The 13990-nt window shown below is 40.1% G+C and overlaps 5 protein-coding genes and 2 non-coding genes across 7 annotated transcripts; 3 read left to right on the forward strand and 4 right to left on the reverse strand.

Moving 5' to 3' along the window:
• Nucleotides 1-124: 124 nt before the first annotated feature.
• On the forward strand, nucleotides 125-197 carry TRNAV-UAC (transfer RNA valine (anticodon UAC)). Its single transcript has one exon. It is a non-coding gene; the product is annotated as a tRNA-Val (tRNA).
• A 606-nt stretch (nucleotides 198-803) lies between these two features.
• TRNAV-UAC (transfer RNA valine (anticodon UAC)) lies at nucleotides 804-876 on the reverse strand. The gene has a single exon. It is a non-coding gene; the product is annotated as a tRNA-Val (tRNA).
• A 228-nt stretch (nucleotides 877-1104) lies between these two features.
• On the reverse strand, nucleotides 1105-3751 carry Klp64D (kinesin-like protein 64D). The gene is made up of 2 exons (XM_017139425.3): nucleotides 3511-3751; nucleotides 1105-3395 (listed from the first exon to the last, which is right to left on the reverse strand). Exons 1-2 carry the CDS (start codon nucleotides 3589-3591, stop codon nucleotides 1434-1436), a joined length of 2043 nt encoding a protein of 680 aa, XP_016994914.1. The 5' UTR covers nucleotides 3592-3751; the 3' UTR covers nucleotides 1105-1433.
• A 672-nt stretch (nucleotides 3752-4423) lies between these two features.
• Nucleotides 4424-7480, forward strand: Cyt-c1 (Cytochrome c1). Its single transcript, XM_017139417.3, has 6 exons — nucleotides 4424-4617; nucleotides 4915-4962; nucleotides 5103-5251; nucleotides 5877-6009; nucleotides 6074-6367; nucleotides 6869-7480. Exons 1-6 carry the CDS (start codon nucleotides 4546-4548, stop codon nucleotides 7094-7096), a joined length of 924 nt encoding a protein of 307 aa, XP_016994906.1. The 5' UTR covers nucleotides 4424-4545; the 3' UTR covers nucleotides 7097-7480.
• A 666-nt stretch (nucleotides 7481-8146) lies between these two features.
• Nucleotides 8147-11680, reverse strand: Uev1A (Ubiquitin-conjugating enzyme variant 1A). Its single transcript, XM_017139418.3, has 4 exons — nucleotides 11576-11680; nucleotides 10070-10212; nucleotides 9054-9179; nucleotides 8147-8989 (listed from the first exon to the last, which is right to left on the reverse strand). The coding sequence occupies exons 1-4, from the start codon at nucleotides 11601-11603 to the stop codon at nucleotides 8849-8851; spliced, it is 438 nt and encodes a 145-aa protein (XP_016994907.1). The 5' UTR covers nucleotides 11604-11680; the 3' UTR covers nucleotides 8147-8848.
• A 303-nt stretch (nucleotides 11681-11983) lies between these two features.
• Nucleotides 11984-12883, forward strand: Membrin (golgi SNAP receptor complex member 2). The gene is made up of 2 exons (XM_017139382.3): nucleotides 11984-12246; nucleotides 12312-12883. Exons 1-2 carry the CDS (start codon nucleotides 12110-12112, stop codon nucleotides 12823-12825), a joined length of 651 nt encoding a protein of 216 aa, XP_016994871.2. The 5' UTR covers nucleotides 11984-12109; the 3' UTR covers nucleotides 12826-12883.
• Nucleotides 12842-13990, reverse strand: Pfdn4 (prefoldin subunit 4). The gene is made up of 2 exons (XM_017139384.3): nucleotides 13832-13990; nucleotides 12842-13273 (listed from the first exon to the last, which is right to left on the reverse strand). Exons 1-2 carry the CDS (start codon nucleotides 13874-13876, stop codon nucleotides 12902-12904), a joined length of 417 nt encoding a protein of 138 aa, XP_016994873.1. The 5' UTR covers nucleotides 13877-13990; the 3' UTR covers nucleotides 12842-12901.

Genomic DNA, 13990 nt, shown 5'->3' on the forward strand with positions numbered 1-13990 from the left:
GTTTATTTCAATTTTTAATCAGCAACCCAGATTTTAAAATTCTTTTCAAATCAAATTTTCGTTGGGTTTTAGAACCGTTCTGAGGGTTGTTTTGTATGAGAACTTTGCCAGCCGTTTTTCAGCTGGTTCCATAGTGTAGCGGTTATCACGTCTGCTTTACACGCAGAAGGTCTCCGGTTCGATCCCGGATGGAACCAGAAGGAAATTAACTTTTTTGAAATTTATTTTTTTCAATATTGAAACTTTTTTTTGTTGCTTAAAATTATTTTAAGTGCTATTGAATGAGAATTAAATATTTTTAAATATTTTAACAATATAAAAAAGACAGAGTATAGACAGTTACAACATTTTTTAAATGATTAAAAAAAAATTTGTAAACTCCCATTTTGTATGAAAATAAAACATTTTTAATATTTAAAAAAAATAAAAAGGACAGAACAATTATAAATGCTTTGAATACAAATTGTATGCCCAAATATCTTAATGCTGTGTTTTTATAAACTGGTCTTAGCTTATAAGGTGTCTGTGTGACTTAAAAAATGGAAAAACTATTCAAATTGACTCACAATTTAACAAATATTAAAAATATTTAATATTTATAATTAACTGTGATACACTCTTGCGTATCAATTTATTCATTAGATATACATACCAAACTAGTTTCCGTTTGTATCGCATTTATTTAAATTTTTAATTCAATCTAATTAAGTTTAATTTTCTTAAATAGCGTTTTGTTTTTAGGTTCAGTAAAAAAAAAAAAGTTGCTAATAAAACAAAAAAAAATAAAAAATTTAATTTCCACCTGGTTCCATCCGGGATCGAACCGGAGACCTTCTGCGTGTAAAGCAGACGTGATAACCGCTACACTATGGAACCAGCTGTTCGAAGGCCGTCCAAATTTCAGTTTTCTCCAGCCAGGGGATGAAAATCCATAGCCTGCTTTTAAGCTGTTCTATAAATTCAGTGCGGAAGAGGAAGAATAAGTGGCGCCTTAATTCAAAAATAAAAATTCATTTTAGCTTTATAAAAAAGAAATAAAAAAGGGAAAAAGAGAATGGATTAGATCAGAGATGGATGTTTCATTTAAATAAAAACCCTTCAAAGTTATCTGTGAGTATCATATATATTTATTTAAAAGCCAATAGCACATCAATAATACCTTATGTTGTGCCTATTCGAGTAAAATCTTGTTTCTACTTAGTTATAAGCATTATAAAATAGATATAAGTTAGAAATTAAAATTACAAACACAGTTGTAAATGTATTGCACCGTTGTTCAACCTAAAAAGTATGTGTCCTAAACAATAAATCAACAAAAGCTAAGGTCTAACAAAAAGGAAATTCGCTGAGCAAATGAACTTGAGGCTGTAGAAAATCAGGATAAGCAGGAGAAGAAACCAAAACTGGACGCGCAGACCGCTGAGGATATCGCTTCAATATCGCCTGGCGGTTGTGGGTCTGGGAACGCCCGAAGTCCTTGGCCTAGCGGACTTGGAGCGCAGCGGATTCGAGACTCCATCGGTGTTGTAGCTGAGATAAACGTGCGAGAGATCGAGGAACTCGGGCTCTTTGCCACTCGTCTTGTGGGCCGAGATATGCTTCCTCATGTTGTTGCCCGTATAGGCCACACATTTCAGCTGCCACTCGCCGATGTCCTCGTTCCAGTGGGTATACTGATTGATCATCGACTGGTACTCCTTGGGCACATAGGAATTTAGCACCAGTTCGCAAAGGGCAAGTTCCCGGGAAAGGCTCCTGATGTTCTCGTAGATTCCCTCCTTTTCGCGCTGGTGCTCTTGCTGCTGATCTGCCAGCTCAGATTTTACACCCATCAGCATTTGCATTACTCGATGGATCTTCTTTGTTATCCCAGTACTAGCATCTTGCAGGGTGGAATATCGCTCCTCGATGTCAATTCTTTCGGTGGCCTTTTGTTGCAGCGTTTGCTTGAGTGCCTCCTCGGATTTCTCGTGCTGCTCCAGCTCCGCAATGGATTGCTCTAGCAGCATCTCCTGCGTTTGGGCTTTCTCGAGGAGGTTCTCACCGCCCACGAGGATTTTTCCCTCTAGGGAAACCAGCTTATTGCGTAGCGTTTCCTGCTCTGTCTTGGCATGCTCGATTTCCTTCTGATGTTCGTTCTTCCGCTGAGCCAGCTCCTCTTTCTCCGCATCCGTTTTCTCCCGCTTCTTCTTGGGCTTCTTCTCCACAGCTTGGATGGTTGAAGATTCCATTTCGATCTCGAGGGGGGCCTCTAACTCATCGTCTGCTGTATCCTCCTCTTCCTCGGAGCTTGGCGGCTCCTCCTCCAAGCTGCTGCCCTCCTCCAGTTGCTTTCGCAGCCGAGCAATCTCCTCCTGAAAGTGACGCAGCAGCGCATCCTTGGGCTCCTCGTTGATGTGCATGCGATTCTGTATGTTCTTCGCGCGACTAGCATATCGCAGAGTGGATATAGTCTCCATATAGTTGCTGTCCGCTGGGCTTATAGTGGCACACATGACGGTCTTGGAGTTGCCGCCCAGGGAATCCTGCAGCAAACGCGTTAGCTTGGAGTTCCTATAGGGAATATGAGTGCTCTTGCCATCCACCAAAGCACTGATGACATTTCCCAGCACCGAAAGTGAGAGATTAATCTTGGTGGCCTCCTTCAGCCGCTGTCCACTGGCCTGGGTTTTCGACTGCCTTTCGGATCCGGCGAGATCCACCAGCTGCAGCTTGCCCATCCGCACATGCTGGGCACCTCCTTCGCCCAGTTCGCTGCGCTCCACGGTTATGGAGAAAATGGCATGGGATCTCGAGCTCTCCTGGTTCATTTTGGTGGCGCCCACAGCCCTGTTTTTATTGCCCAATCGCATGATATTCTCCAGATCATCGGCATTGTGGACCACATAACCCGAGAGATCCTTGACAAAGACCCCGATATCGGGTCGCTCCTTGACCTCCAGACTCTTGCCCACGTCCTTGCCCAGCAAATCCCGAACCTCTTCGTTGTAGATCTCCATATAGCTGACTCGCACCAGGAATTTCTGATTTTCCTTGGCCTTGGCAATGTGTCCAAAGATATGGGCAAATGCATTCGGGATTATCCCCTTTGTTTGCGGGGAATCGGGATTTCCAGACATTGTATAGGTTTTGCCCGTGCCCGTTTGTCCATAGGCTAGGATAGTACCGTTATAGCCCTCCAGTACTTTATCGACTATCGGACGAGCGGTGTCCACATAGAGATCCATTTGATTCGAGCCCCCATCGAAGACGTTATCGAAATAGTACGTTTTCGGCGGTTCATTGGCCGTTGCATTCGGTTTCATTACCGTTATAGCTCGATTCAGTTTATCCACCGATATCGCACTTAGCGCTCCTGCGGACATCTCATTTTTGTCCATCGGTCGCGTTCGCACCTGAAAATCATGTAAGATCAATAATTAATAAAAGTTATTTTTATAGTTTAATATGTTGCAACTGTTTAAACCAGGGTAATATTGGGCAAAAACCTAAAATATTTTCTGTACGCACCACCACACGCACATTCTCGATTTCGTCATCGAGCTGCTGGGCCACCGCCGTTGTCCCGTTATTTCCCTCGTCCTGCGGCATTGTTAGGTTGATCCTCGGTCTCCTCTGGCTGATTCCCTATCCAGTGAGCTGTTCTGTCCACTTTTTGCGCTGGCCGCTCTGGGTGGAAATCGATTTATGGGGTTTTCCTTCGCATTTGTTTATGCGTTGCTAGGTTTTTTTTGGCGAATGATTAACGGGTAGTCAGCTGTTATCGATAAAGTGGGTGGAGGGTGATGCCAGATCAGCGGAAAAATGTATTAATCGGCTGGGAGTGCTAATAGGAAAAAATACCAAAACATTGGATATGGATTCAGAAAATATTCTTTAAACTAGTTTTAATTTAAAGAAAAATAATAAATTAGGTCAAGAAGCATTTATATTTACCATATTGTAATATTTTGAGGAACTTAAAATACCTCTAAATAAACGATATATTTATAAATGAGAATAAATATTGCCCCCAAAGTTCTGCTAAAGTTTCTTATACTTTGAACAGCTGTACTTGAAATATTCTAATTGATATCATCAAGTGGTTGTTGATATTAGAAAATCTTAATACCAACAGGTGGTTCCAGTTAGATTATTAGGAACTATTTTAAAACAGGTTAAAATATGAAAATATAATTTCTAAAAGGCCGTAGTTCTTTAGTTTCCAGTGCTATTTCCATTAGTTTTAGTATTTTTATAGATAAAATAAATATATTATAAAAAACAGTAAAAAAAAATTAAAAAATTAAAGTAATTAAGCAAATAATAATAAAAATAACAAAAAATATATAAAAAGTTATAATTTAAAAAATACCAACTATCGCTGAAACTCGCTGCTCAGAAAAAGAGCGGGCGAGTAAACATCTGCCCACCACCTCCGCGAGAGAGTCCCGAAGAAGAGGAAGACGTTGTGCCAGTGGAACTAAAAGATTCGATTGGCGATTGGCTGCCCGCAGAGTTTCCTTTACACGACCAGACGACGCAGAAATTAAAACTCCGGCCACCATGGCAGCGACATTGCGAAGATTCCATGGCTTGAGATTGCTGAAATCCGCGCCAGCACTCAACCTGCAGCAGGTAAAAATCCGGGAGCTACGGAGAGAAATTTTCCAATAGCGCCACCATCTCGAGCACCTTGAAGAAGTCGTGTCAAATGGAGAAAAACATCAAATAATCCGACTCCATGGGATAGAAAACAAAGCCAAGTAGCACGAATCAAACGGTATAGTGAATAGCAGCAGGGATTCCCAATCTTTTGGGTCCCGCACTGCATAGATACGAACCGAACACCCCAATTATGTAACTCCGTGCAAAAATTCGTACTCTCCTTGGCCGACCGAGAGATTAAAAGCCGTATCTTCTCTCCTTTCGCAGGCGAAGAACCTCTCCTCCGCCGGAAGTTGGGCAAGTGGCAACAAGAAGGTAAGTCTGCGAGTCAGGAATCCCAGATGATATTCCCCTACTTGGCATTTCATAATACCCGAACGGCCCTAACCTCAAAACGCGTTTGCTTCTCGGTGACTGTGTGCGGGTGTATGTCGGTGTGTGTGTGCGGCAAACAGCTGATCGGAGCCGTGGGAGCGATTACCGGCGGAGTAGGAGCCCTCCTCTTCGCTTTGGAGCAATCCGTGCAGGCCTCCGGCGGAGAGGTGCACGCCCACGCACAGGGCTGGAACCACAAGGGCCTCTTCGATGCCCTGGATCACCAGAGGTAAGTAAAAGTGGAGGGGTATACTCCTTATATAGCAAGGTACTGCAGAATTCAACCTATTCGGGATGGATAGATTGGACTTACGGATCATATTTGGTTGGAATAGATAATTTGGATCTATATCATAGTAAACAAAGGATAAATTTTATAAGGTGAAAACAAAAACACAGTTTTTTCCGAACTAAGCTAATCAAATTGTTCGAATATGGCTTGGTTTTCTAATCTTGATAATCTGATAGCACAAATATGTATACATACCATTACATAGTATACCTAGAAATTTTCTAGAAATCGGTTACTTATTGTACAATTTCATATTATCATAATAACAAAAGCTAAAACATTTAGGGCGGTTTTCTCGTCCGCCTGTTAAATTTAAAGTAGGGATACAACTCTGATTTTAAAGAAAAACGGCCCTTATGAATTTATAAAATCAGTTAGACCTTGAAGTCTTGAGAAAGATAAAATGTTGGTCCTGAAAAGTAGTCATATTTTTTACATATTTCTCAGCATTTGTTTTGACTATTCTAGAATCCAGAAGTCCAGTAAGGGAGGACCTATTATCAATTATTCCAGATTTTTTAATTATCTGAATAATATACATATTTTAAATCCTATTTTTCAGCGTTCGTCGTGGCTACGAGGTGTACAAGCAGGTGTGCTCCGCCTGTCACTCGATGCAATACATTGCCTACCGCAATCTGGTTGGTGTCAGCCACACCGAAGCCGAGGCCAAGGCTGAGGCCGAGCAGATCACGGTGAGTCTGGCGAAGCATCTCTTAATCTATATAGAAATTAATTAAATAATCAAACCCCGAACAGGTCAAGGACGGTCCCGATGACACCGGCAACTACTACGATCGCCCCGGCAAGCTGTCGGACTACTTCCCGTCGCCTTATCCCAACGAGGAGGCGGCCCGTGCTGCCAACAACGGTGCCTATCCTCCGGATCTGAGCTACATCGTTTCGGCCCGCAAGGGCGGAGAGGATTACATCTTCTCGCTGCTCACTGGCTACCACGAAGCTCCTGCCGGAGTGGTGCTGCGCGAGGGCCAGTACTTCAACCCGTACTTCCCGGGTGGTGCCATTTCCATGGCCCAGGTGTTGTACAACGAGGTGGGTAGAGTCTTTCAAATAACTCCAGCTTTCTTCTCATAGATTTATGAATTTTGATTTTATTTTGAAACCTAAAAATTATTCAGTAACTCAAGAAAAAGTTCTCACATTCAATCTGATATTATTTTATTATTATCATGATCATTTTGAAAATAACCTATTAAAAATGTAATGTTTTTAAGAGGATATCCTTCCAAACAAATATTTTTCTAGCTGAAAAACTTTTTAATATCTTTCAAGTTTAATTAAAATAATCATAGATCCATTAAATAAATCGAAAAAAAGTATTTTATCGTAGAAAAGATTATTTTTCTAGTTGAAAAAACTTTTTAATATCTTCCCAGTTTGGAAAAATTATTATAGATTCATTAAATAAATCGAATAAAATATTTTATCGTAGAAAATATAAAAATTACAATTTAAAATCGAAAATAAATATATGAGAAGGATAAACTATATGCTTAGATTGCCATATTTTAATGGATATCCCTTTCTCTACAGGTCATTGAGTACGAGGACGGCACACCGCCGACGCAGAGCCAGCTGGCCAAGGACGTGGCCACTTTCCTGAAGTGGACCTCCGAGCCGGAGCACGATGACCGCAAGCAGCTGCTGATCAAGGTGATCGGCATCCTCGGCTTCCTGACCGTCATCTCGTATTACATTAAGCGGCACAAGTGGTCATCGCTCAAGTCGCGAAAGATCGTGTTCGTGCCCAAGGAGAAGTAGAATGTTTGAATTTGATTTTGATGGTGTGAAGAATTGCAGTGTTATCGCGGCTTTACCGACTAATAAAGATAAATCAATTTTAAGCAAAACCCAAAACAAACACACAAAAGAACAGCATCCGCAACCACCAAGTCAATGTTCTCTCTCCACGAAGAAATAAACAAACAATAATACGATCCAAATAAAACTAGCTAAATCTTGGTTATGCCCAAAAACCAAACAAAGATCAGATCGGAAAATTCAATAAGCGGGGGATTGAAGCTAAAGAAACTACCAGAGCCTAGCAAAATAAATATGAATGATGGATAATATAACATTGATTGTGTATAGCATGGATAATTCAATTATGTATTTAAAAAATAAACAATTGACAAATAAACGGAAGTGATTGTTGCAAAAATCATTCCCGAGAGGTGGTGAAAGGGATTTTTATGTTGAAAGGAAAGCAGATTTCTGATATTTGTACAGTTCTTAAATTTTTCAGTTAAGAAATAAATAGGTGGGTAAAATTAATTGTATTTAATTTAAAATTCCCTTTCTCATCACTGCTAATCATTAATCAATTTAAATCCTATATATATCCCAATTTTATCTCTCTTCCCAGTTCAGTTTTCAATTTAGAGATTTTGTTGACTTTTTGATAACTTTGGTATAACAATAACTCTCTAAATTTGTTGATCCTTATTCCATTAAGAAACAAATGTGTAAGACCCTTCGTCATTTAAACGGAATCTAAATTATTTACACCCCATAAGTGACGAATGATTCTTTCCACTTTTAGCCATTTTATTGGATTAATTGTTTTATTTAGAAGCTTAAATTAAAGTATTATTTTAATCATCGTTCATCATTCTGTCCGCTCGATTTCCTCATCGGCTTAGTGTGTGTGTGTGTATTTTTATATATATCTATAATTTCCACTTTTCAATGATTATAAATCGCGTCTTTCTCTCGTCCCAAGCGATTCGGGAGGAAGATATCGAAAAAAATGAAAAACAACTTAGAAATCGCTTCAATAAAAAACTTTCGTTCTGGCGCCGTCTACAAAAATTCTGTTCGACATGTTGTTGTTTTATTTAAATTAATATATATTTTGCTTTATGTATATAATTAATAAATTTTTAGTTTAGGCAAAAAACAATAATTACGCTTATCTTTTCAAATAAGTCGGCTCTCATGCTGTGATCTCTTATTTAATCTTTATCATTTTCATGCTTTGCTTTTCTGTTCGATTAGTTTACGGATTTGTTGTTTGCTGAGTTGAAATTATAAACTTTTCTTTCGCGTCTTTCTCATAGGCATTTACTCGTTTCGCTCGCTGCTGTTTGCTGTTTTATTTCTTATTTAAGAAGTGTAGAAGTAGAAGTAAGGTAACCAAACACGATGACATAGTTCATGACGGAAGGGACGACGACGACGACGACCTTTTCATAGTGACGCTTCTATCGCATTTTTCGCTGCTGTTCCCTTTACTTATAGTATAGCTTGCATTTGGTTGTTGTTGTTGCCACAATAACCGCACTCGATCTTTATTACGTTCATTATAATCATTCGCTGCCGCCGAAAGCAATCCGCGGGAGCAGCCACCACACGAATCTGTGCCACGAATGTGGAGACCTTGGTCTTGGACTTGGTTGGACTGATGGGGTTTTCCTGCTATTATTGTTGGGTGTGGATGCTGATGCTGCTCCCGCCGGAGTTGCAGTCGTTGCTGCTGCAGCTGCTGCTGGTGTTGCTAACGGATGTTGTCGACTAAAAACAGCTTCCTTCTGGCGGCTGTGCCAGCTTCAGGTTCTCTTTCATGGTCATAATCCTCCGAATTTCCTGCAGCATCGTTTTTATAGTGTACTCGCGACTCCACCTGGCCAGCATCTGCACTGATCTATGATCAACCTGTGGTAATCGAATGCAATTAATCATTGCTCACTCATCGAATCATCCAAATGTTTCTACTCACCACGCCATTGTTCTGATTAATGCAGTTAATGTTTACTTTAGTTAAAAACCTGAGCGTGGGTGGCTCATCCGGATAGCGCTCGCCGCACTCGATCTTTAGTGAATACATTCGATTCTCGAATGGTGTCTGTAAGCACAAGAATTTCCAATTACCATTTAATAGGTCTCTCGCCTGATTATACGCTAAATACTGTGTGCATGAGTCAGGCACCCATTCCCTTGAGTTTTTTTTTTCTATTTTTCTACTGCCACTGCAACTAAATCCATGTTCTGTTCGCAGACCCTACCACCCAAACTCCTCAATGATTCATGCGGCGGCGCGCGCAACACTCCTAGACTATACGAAAAAGTAAATGCAAATTTAGTTTTCCTTGTAAGTAATTCAAGGGAAAAGCTGTTTTCTTATATTCACATAAAGTGGGTAATTTAGTTGTGAGCTAACAAAAATAATAAATTAGCACATTAAAAAAGTTATCATACCTATATTTTGTAGCTACAATTCTAGATAGTTTGTCTTAACTCAGAATAAAGTATACTTATAATAAATAATCTATCTGCATTAAAATAGAACAGAGTTTGTACTGTTTGATGGATTTTTTTTGGCCAATCGACCGCTTTTCCTTACCATGATGATAAAATATTGCTGATTAATCTCAGGGGAACTTCGCTTTAAACAAATAAACCCCTAACAGTTATTAAGCTCATATCTACTACCATAAAAGGCAACATTTTAGCAATGTCAGTAACTTCTGAAGTCCACTCACAATGAGTTGCATTAGCCTCATGCTAATCGAATGCAAATATTACCAACTTTCCATCTCTCTAGCCATATGAAAACGCTCTAAAGATACGAATTCAACCCTGTTCTCATTGCTTTACGCAATCCAAGCGATAAAATGTCAATAATCCTAACGAAATAACTGATAAATCGGGCTTATCTAGTGACGTAGCGACGGGGAAAGTGCTGCTATCGGCCATACAAAACTCCGATCCAATCCGATCCGAATGGAAACTTACTCTAGGCGGACCGATGATCATGCCGATCCAGTAGGTGAGCGTCATGTCGTCGTCGTTCTCCAATCCCCACGATATGGTGCCATCGCCCACGCCCTTCTGGCCCTGATCCAGCTCCTCCAGTAAGCGGAAATTTCGTGGCACCACTGCAATGTGAAAAGGCAAAGAGGTGAGAACTCGATGACATAATGGATTTTCACTGAAAAATGTAAATGTTTAAATACTGTCATTAAGTTGACGGGCGCGAGTTTTTGTTTTTCCTGCTGCACAGGGAAAAAGTAATACTGGCAACTATTTACTATCCTATGTATCAATTAATTGAATTGAAAAATGTCGTTTTTTCTTTCTCTTATTTTGAAAAAAAGTTTTCTAGTTTTTAAAAAATTTCTATAAACAATGCCGTTAAGACCTGACCATTTTTTGAAAATATAATTAATTAAATAATATATTTTATTGAAGCGAAGCAACCAAACAAAAAATTTTTTTTATCTAAAAAGTAAATAAATTGTTATTGTTATTATTTTTCCTGTTTGGGGTTATAATTAATAATTATCACATGTTTTTTTCAGGATTTTCTTATTGGGAATTCAAGTCTTGACTTTATTTCTGATCTTTTTTTTCAGAGTAAAGGCAAGAAAATCAATATTTTTCTGATACAAAGTAAAATTTTAGCACATATTAGAATATTTTCTCAATTATAAAATTGTCATGTATTATTTGTTATACCACCTATAGAATTTGTACCCTTTTCAAGTGATATTTTCTCTCTGTGTGGGGTCATATGGGTACGTGTTGTTGTTGTTTGCGCTCTGCGTCTTATGTTGTTTTTGTTTTCGCCCGTGTGACTTTGCACGCATTTTCGTGCAGAGAACAAAAAAAAAGTGCGAAAAGACCAGATATTAAAAGCGATGTAGGCGCGCGGGGGGAGGGTGTGTCGGGGGCGGGGGAGGAGGAAGGAAAGCATAATTTCTGCATTTGCAAAAACAATCCGAGAAAATGTAATTTGCAGCTAATTTAATTAGAAAAGGAAGGCAGCTTGCTGAACGCACGCAAAACGCAAGTGTGCAAAAAATAAAATTAAAAAAAACTTCGAAGGCAAGAAGAAGAGTGTGCGGGAGCGAGCGAGACAGAGAGCGAGTTAGGAGGGGTGGAGCGGGGGGTGATATTTCGGAAAATGTCAAGTCACGAAGCGAAATTGCAACGGAGTTTTCCCCCGCTGGGGTAAAGCGGCCAAAGAAAATTGCAGAAGCGGCGTGGCCCGCCTTCAAAAATTATATACATTCGCCCGTTTCGCTTTTATCGGCTTTCGTCTTTCGCCCTTGCTTTCGTCTTCTTTTTCCCCGTTTTTCACACACACACACATTGCGGTCAGCTTTTCGGGCTCCTGGCGGCCGGAAAATCGTCGCCGGGCGGCGGGAAACACGGCAAACGGGTGGCCAACCGATCCAGGCACACTTCGAAACCGTTTTTTCGCCTCCAAATCCCCAATTTATCAATTTTATTTCTTACCAACGCCGGTACTTGATGTATTCGCCATTGTGGTTGATGCTAAATGTAAAATACCGAAAAAAGTGTGCTAACGCGTGGGCAGTGGAGTGACCGTGCGCGGGTTTTTGACTCTGTTAAGTGTCAGCGTTTAACAACACTGCAACTGTAAGTCCTAAATATAAAATACCAAAAAAATTTAAGGTTGCTTCTGGTCGATATTTAATTATTGGTTCTATAACAGGATTCTGTAAATGATTTTTATTAATGTATATCCATGATACTATCATGTATTTAAAATATGTCTGAAAATAAATTATTTAATCAATTAAAAAATAATAATATTTAACAAAAGTAGCTAGATTTTGTAATAGCCAAAAAGTATGGTCCCACAAAAAATACCACGCAGCTGGTCTGTTATCAGCGCTGTTAGCTAACATGACACAGTGTCCAATGTTAACGCGTCAGCTTTTTAAACAAACCGAATTTCGACTGATTAAATATTAATTGGCGAAACCACCGGCTGAGAATTAATGAGGAATCAATAGGAGGTCCAAAATGGAAAGCCTCTACCACCAGACCAATAATGCGGTGAAGGACATCGAACGGGATTTCCAGCGGCTGAGTCAGCTGAGTGCCCAGGAATCTCTTGACGTGGAAAATGGAATTCAAGTGAAGATTACCCAGGCGAACTCGTGGGTTTTATAAGAAAATATATCATTAGAAGTAGTATTATTAATGGTTCTTCTATCCTTTTTAGTAACTGCGATCGATTGGATGTGCTGCTGTTTAAAGTGCCCCCCTCCCAGCGACAAAGTTCCAAACTTCGTGTGGATCAACTGAAATACGACCTGAGACACCTGCAGACTTCCCTGCAAACGGCGAGGGAACGAAGACAGCGGCGCATGCAGGAGATCTCGGAAAGGGAACAGCTTCTAAACCACAGATTCACTGCAAATAGTTCGCAACCCGAGGAAACCCGCCTGCAATTGGACTACGAACTGCAACATCATTCGCAGCTGGGAAACGCCCATCGGGGAGTGGATGATATGATAGCCTCCGGGAGCGGCATTCTCGAGAGCCTCATCTCGCAGCGAATGACTTTGGGGGGAGCCCACAAGAGGATCCAGGCTATAGGCAGCACTCTAGGCCTTTCAAATCACACCATGAAACTTATAGAACGACGGCTGGTCGAAGATCGGAAGATATTCATCGGGGGTGTAATTGTTACCCTGCTTATCATCGCTCTGATCATCTACTTTCTAGTGCTCTAAGTCGCAGACCGTTTAGTTGAGTTTAAATTAAATATACTCTATTTTGTAAAATGTTAAATGCACAATGCACGGCTGCTTAATCATCGCTTTCCAGTGAGATATTGCTACCGAATCGCTGGTACAGATGGGCCTTCAGCTCGTCCATCTCCGCCTTGATCACCTTGGCCTTGGCCTCCACGCCGGCGATCTCCTTGAGCACCTGATCCTTGGTCTCCTTCAGCAGATCCTGGGTCTTCTCCAGCTTGTGCGAGAGGAAGACCTCGCCCACGAGGAAGGGAATGTCCTCGTCCTCGTCGAACAGCTCGATCTCCTCGAGAGCCTCCTCCACGCACTTCAGCTCGTTGCGCTTCATCTCCAGCTCGGCCTTGAAGTCATCCATGCGGGCGTTGTGCTTGGCAAAGCGGTTGATCCGCTGCTGGTCCTCGAAGGATATGTGCACGTCATCGTGCTGGAATAAAGGGAATTCAATTAGAATCGATTGGGTAAAGGGTATAGTATTATAAACCGTTTTGAAGGCAATTAAACTATTTATAAGAAAGTCTTTTATAGTAATTCTTGTAGTATGAAAATTATCATATTTTAGGGTTATTAATAAATGGTTTTCGGAATTTTTTTACTACTACATGCCATTATATACAATGCAAATATTTAGCCCATGTGCCTGAATAATAAGTGGGATATCTTAACTATTTAATATTATTTATAACATCATATAAGGCTAATATTAAATAGAGTTAAACAACAAATTTAAATAAATTAACAAATAACAGATGGCCGGAATTTTCTAGATCCTTTATTATCTGAAGGAAATAATAAACAATATATGTTTAAAGGATGTAGGGTAGCAAAGACCTACGCCTTTTGGTTTTACATATTGGATTAATATGAAAATTCCTTATAACGAGGGTATATTATTTTTTAAAGGGCCACCGGGACCATCACAAAGTGAGGTTACTTTTCAAGCCCCTTTCAATCAGCTGTCCATGGATGATTCACTTGTACTCACATTCTGGAACACCTTGTTCGTGCCGCTCGCTACTTTTGCTGCCATTTTCCAGAGATTTTCAATAAATTTAATAAATAATTTAAGCTGTTTTACAAACAGTTGCTGGTTTCGGTGCTTGGCAAAAATGTATGATTTATAAACATTTCAGTGCTGACAAAC

Source organism: Drosophila takahashii, chromosome 3L (genome assembly GCF_030179915.1).
Source record: "Drosophila takahashii strain IR98-3 E-12201 chromosome 3L, DtakHiC1v2, whole genome shotgun sequence".
Lineage (NCBI taxonomy): Eukaryota > Metazoa > Arthropoda > Insecta > Diptera > Drosophilidae > Drosophila > Drosophila takahashii.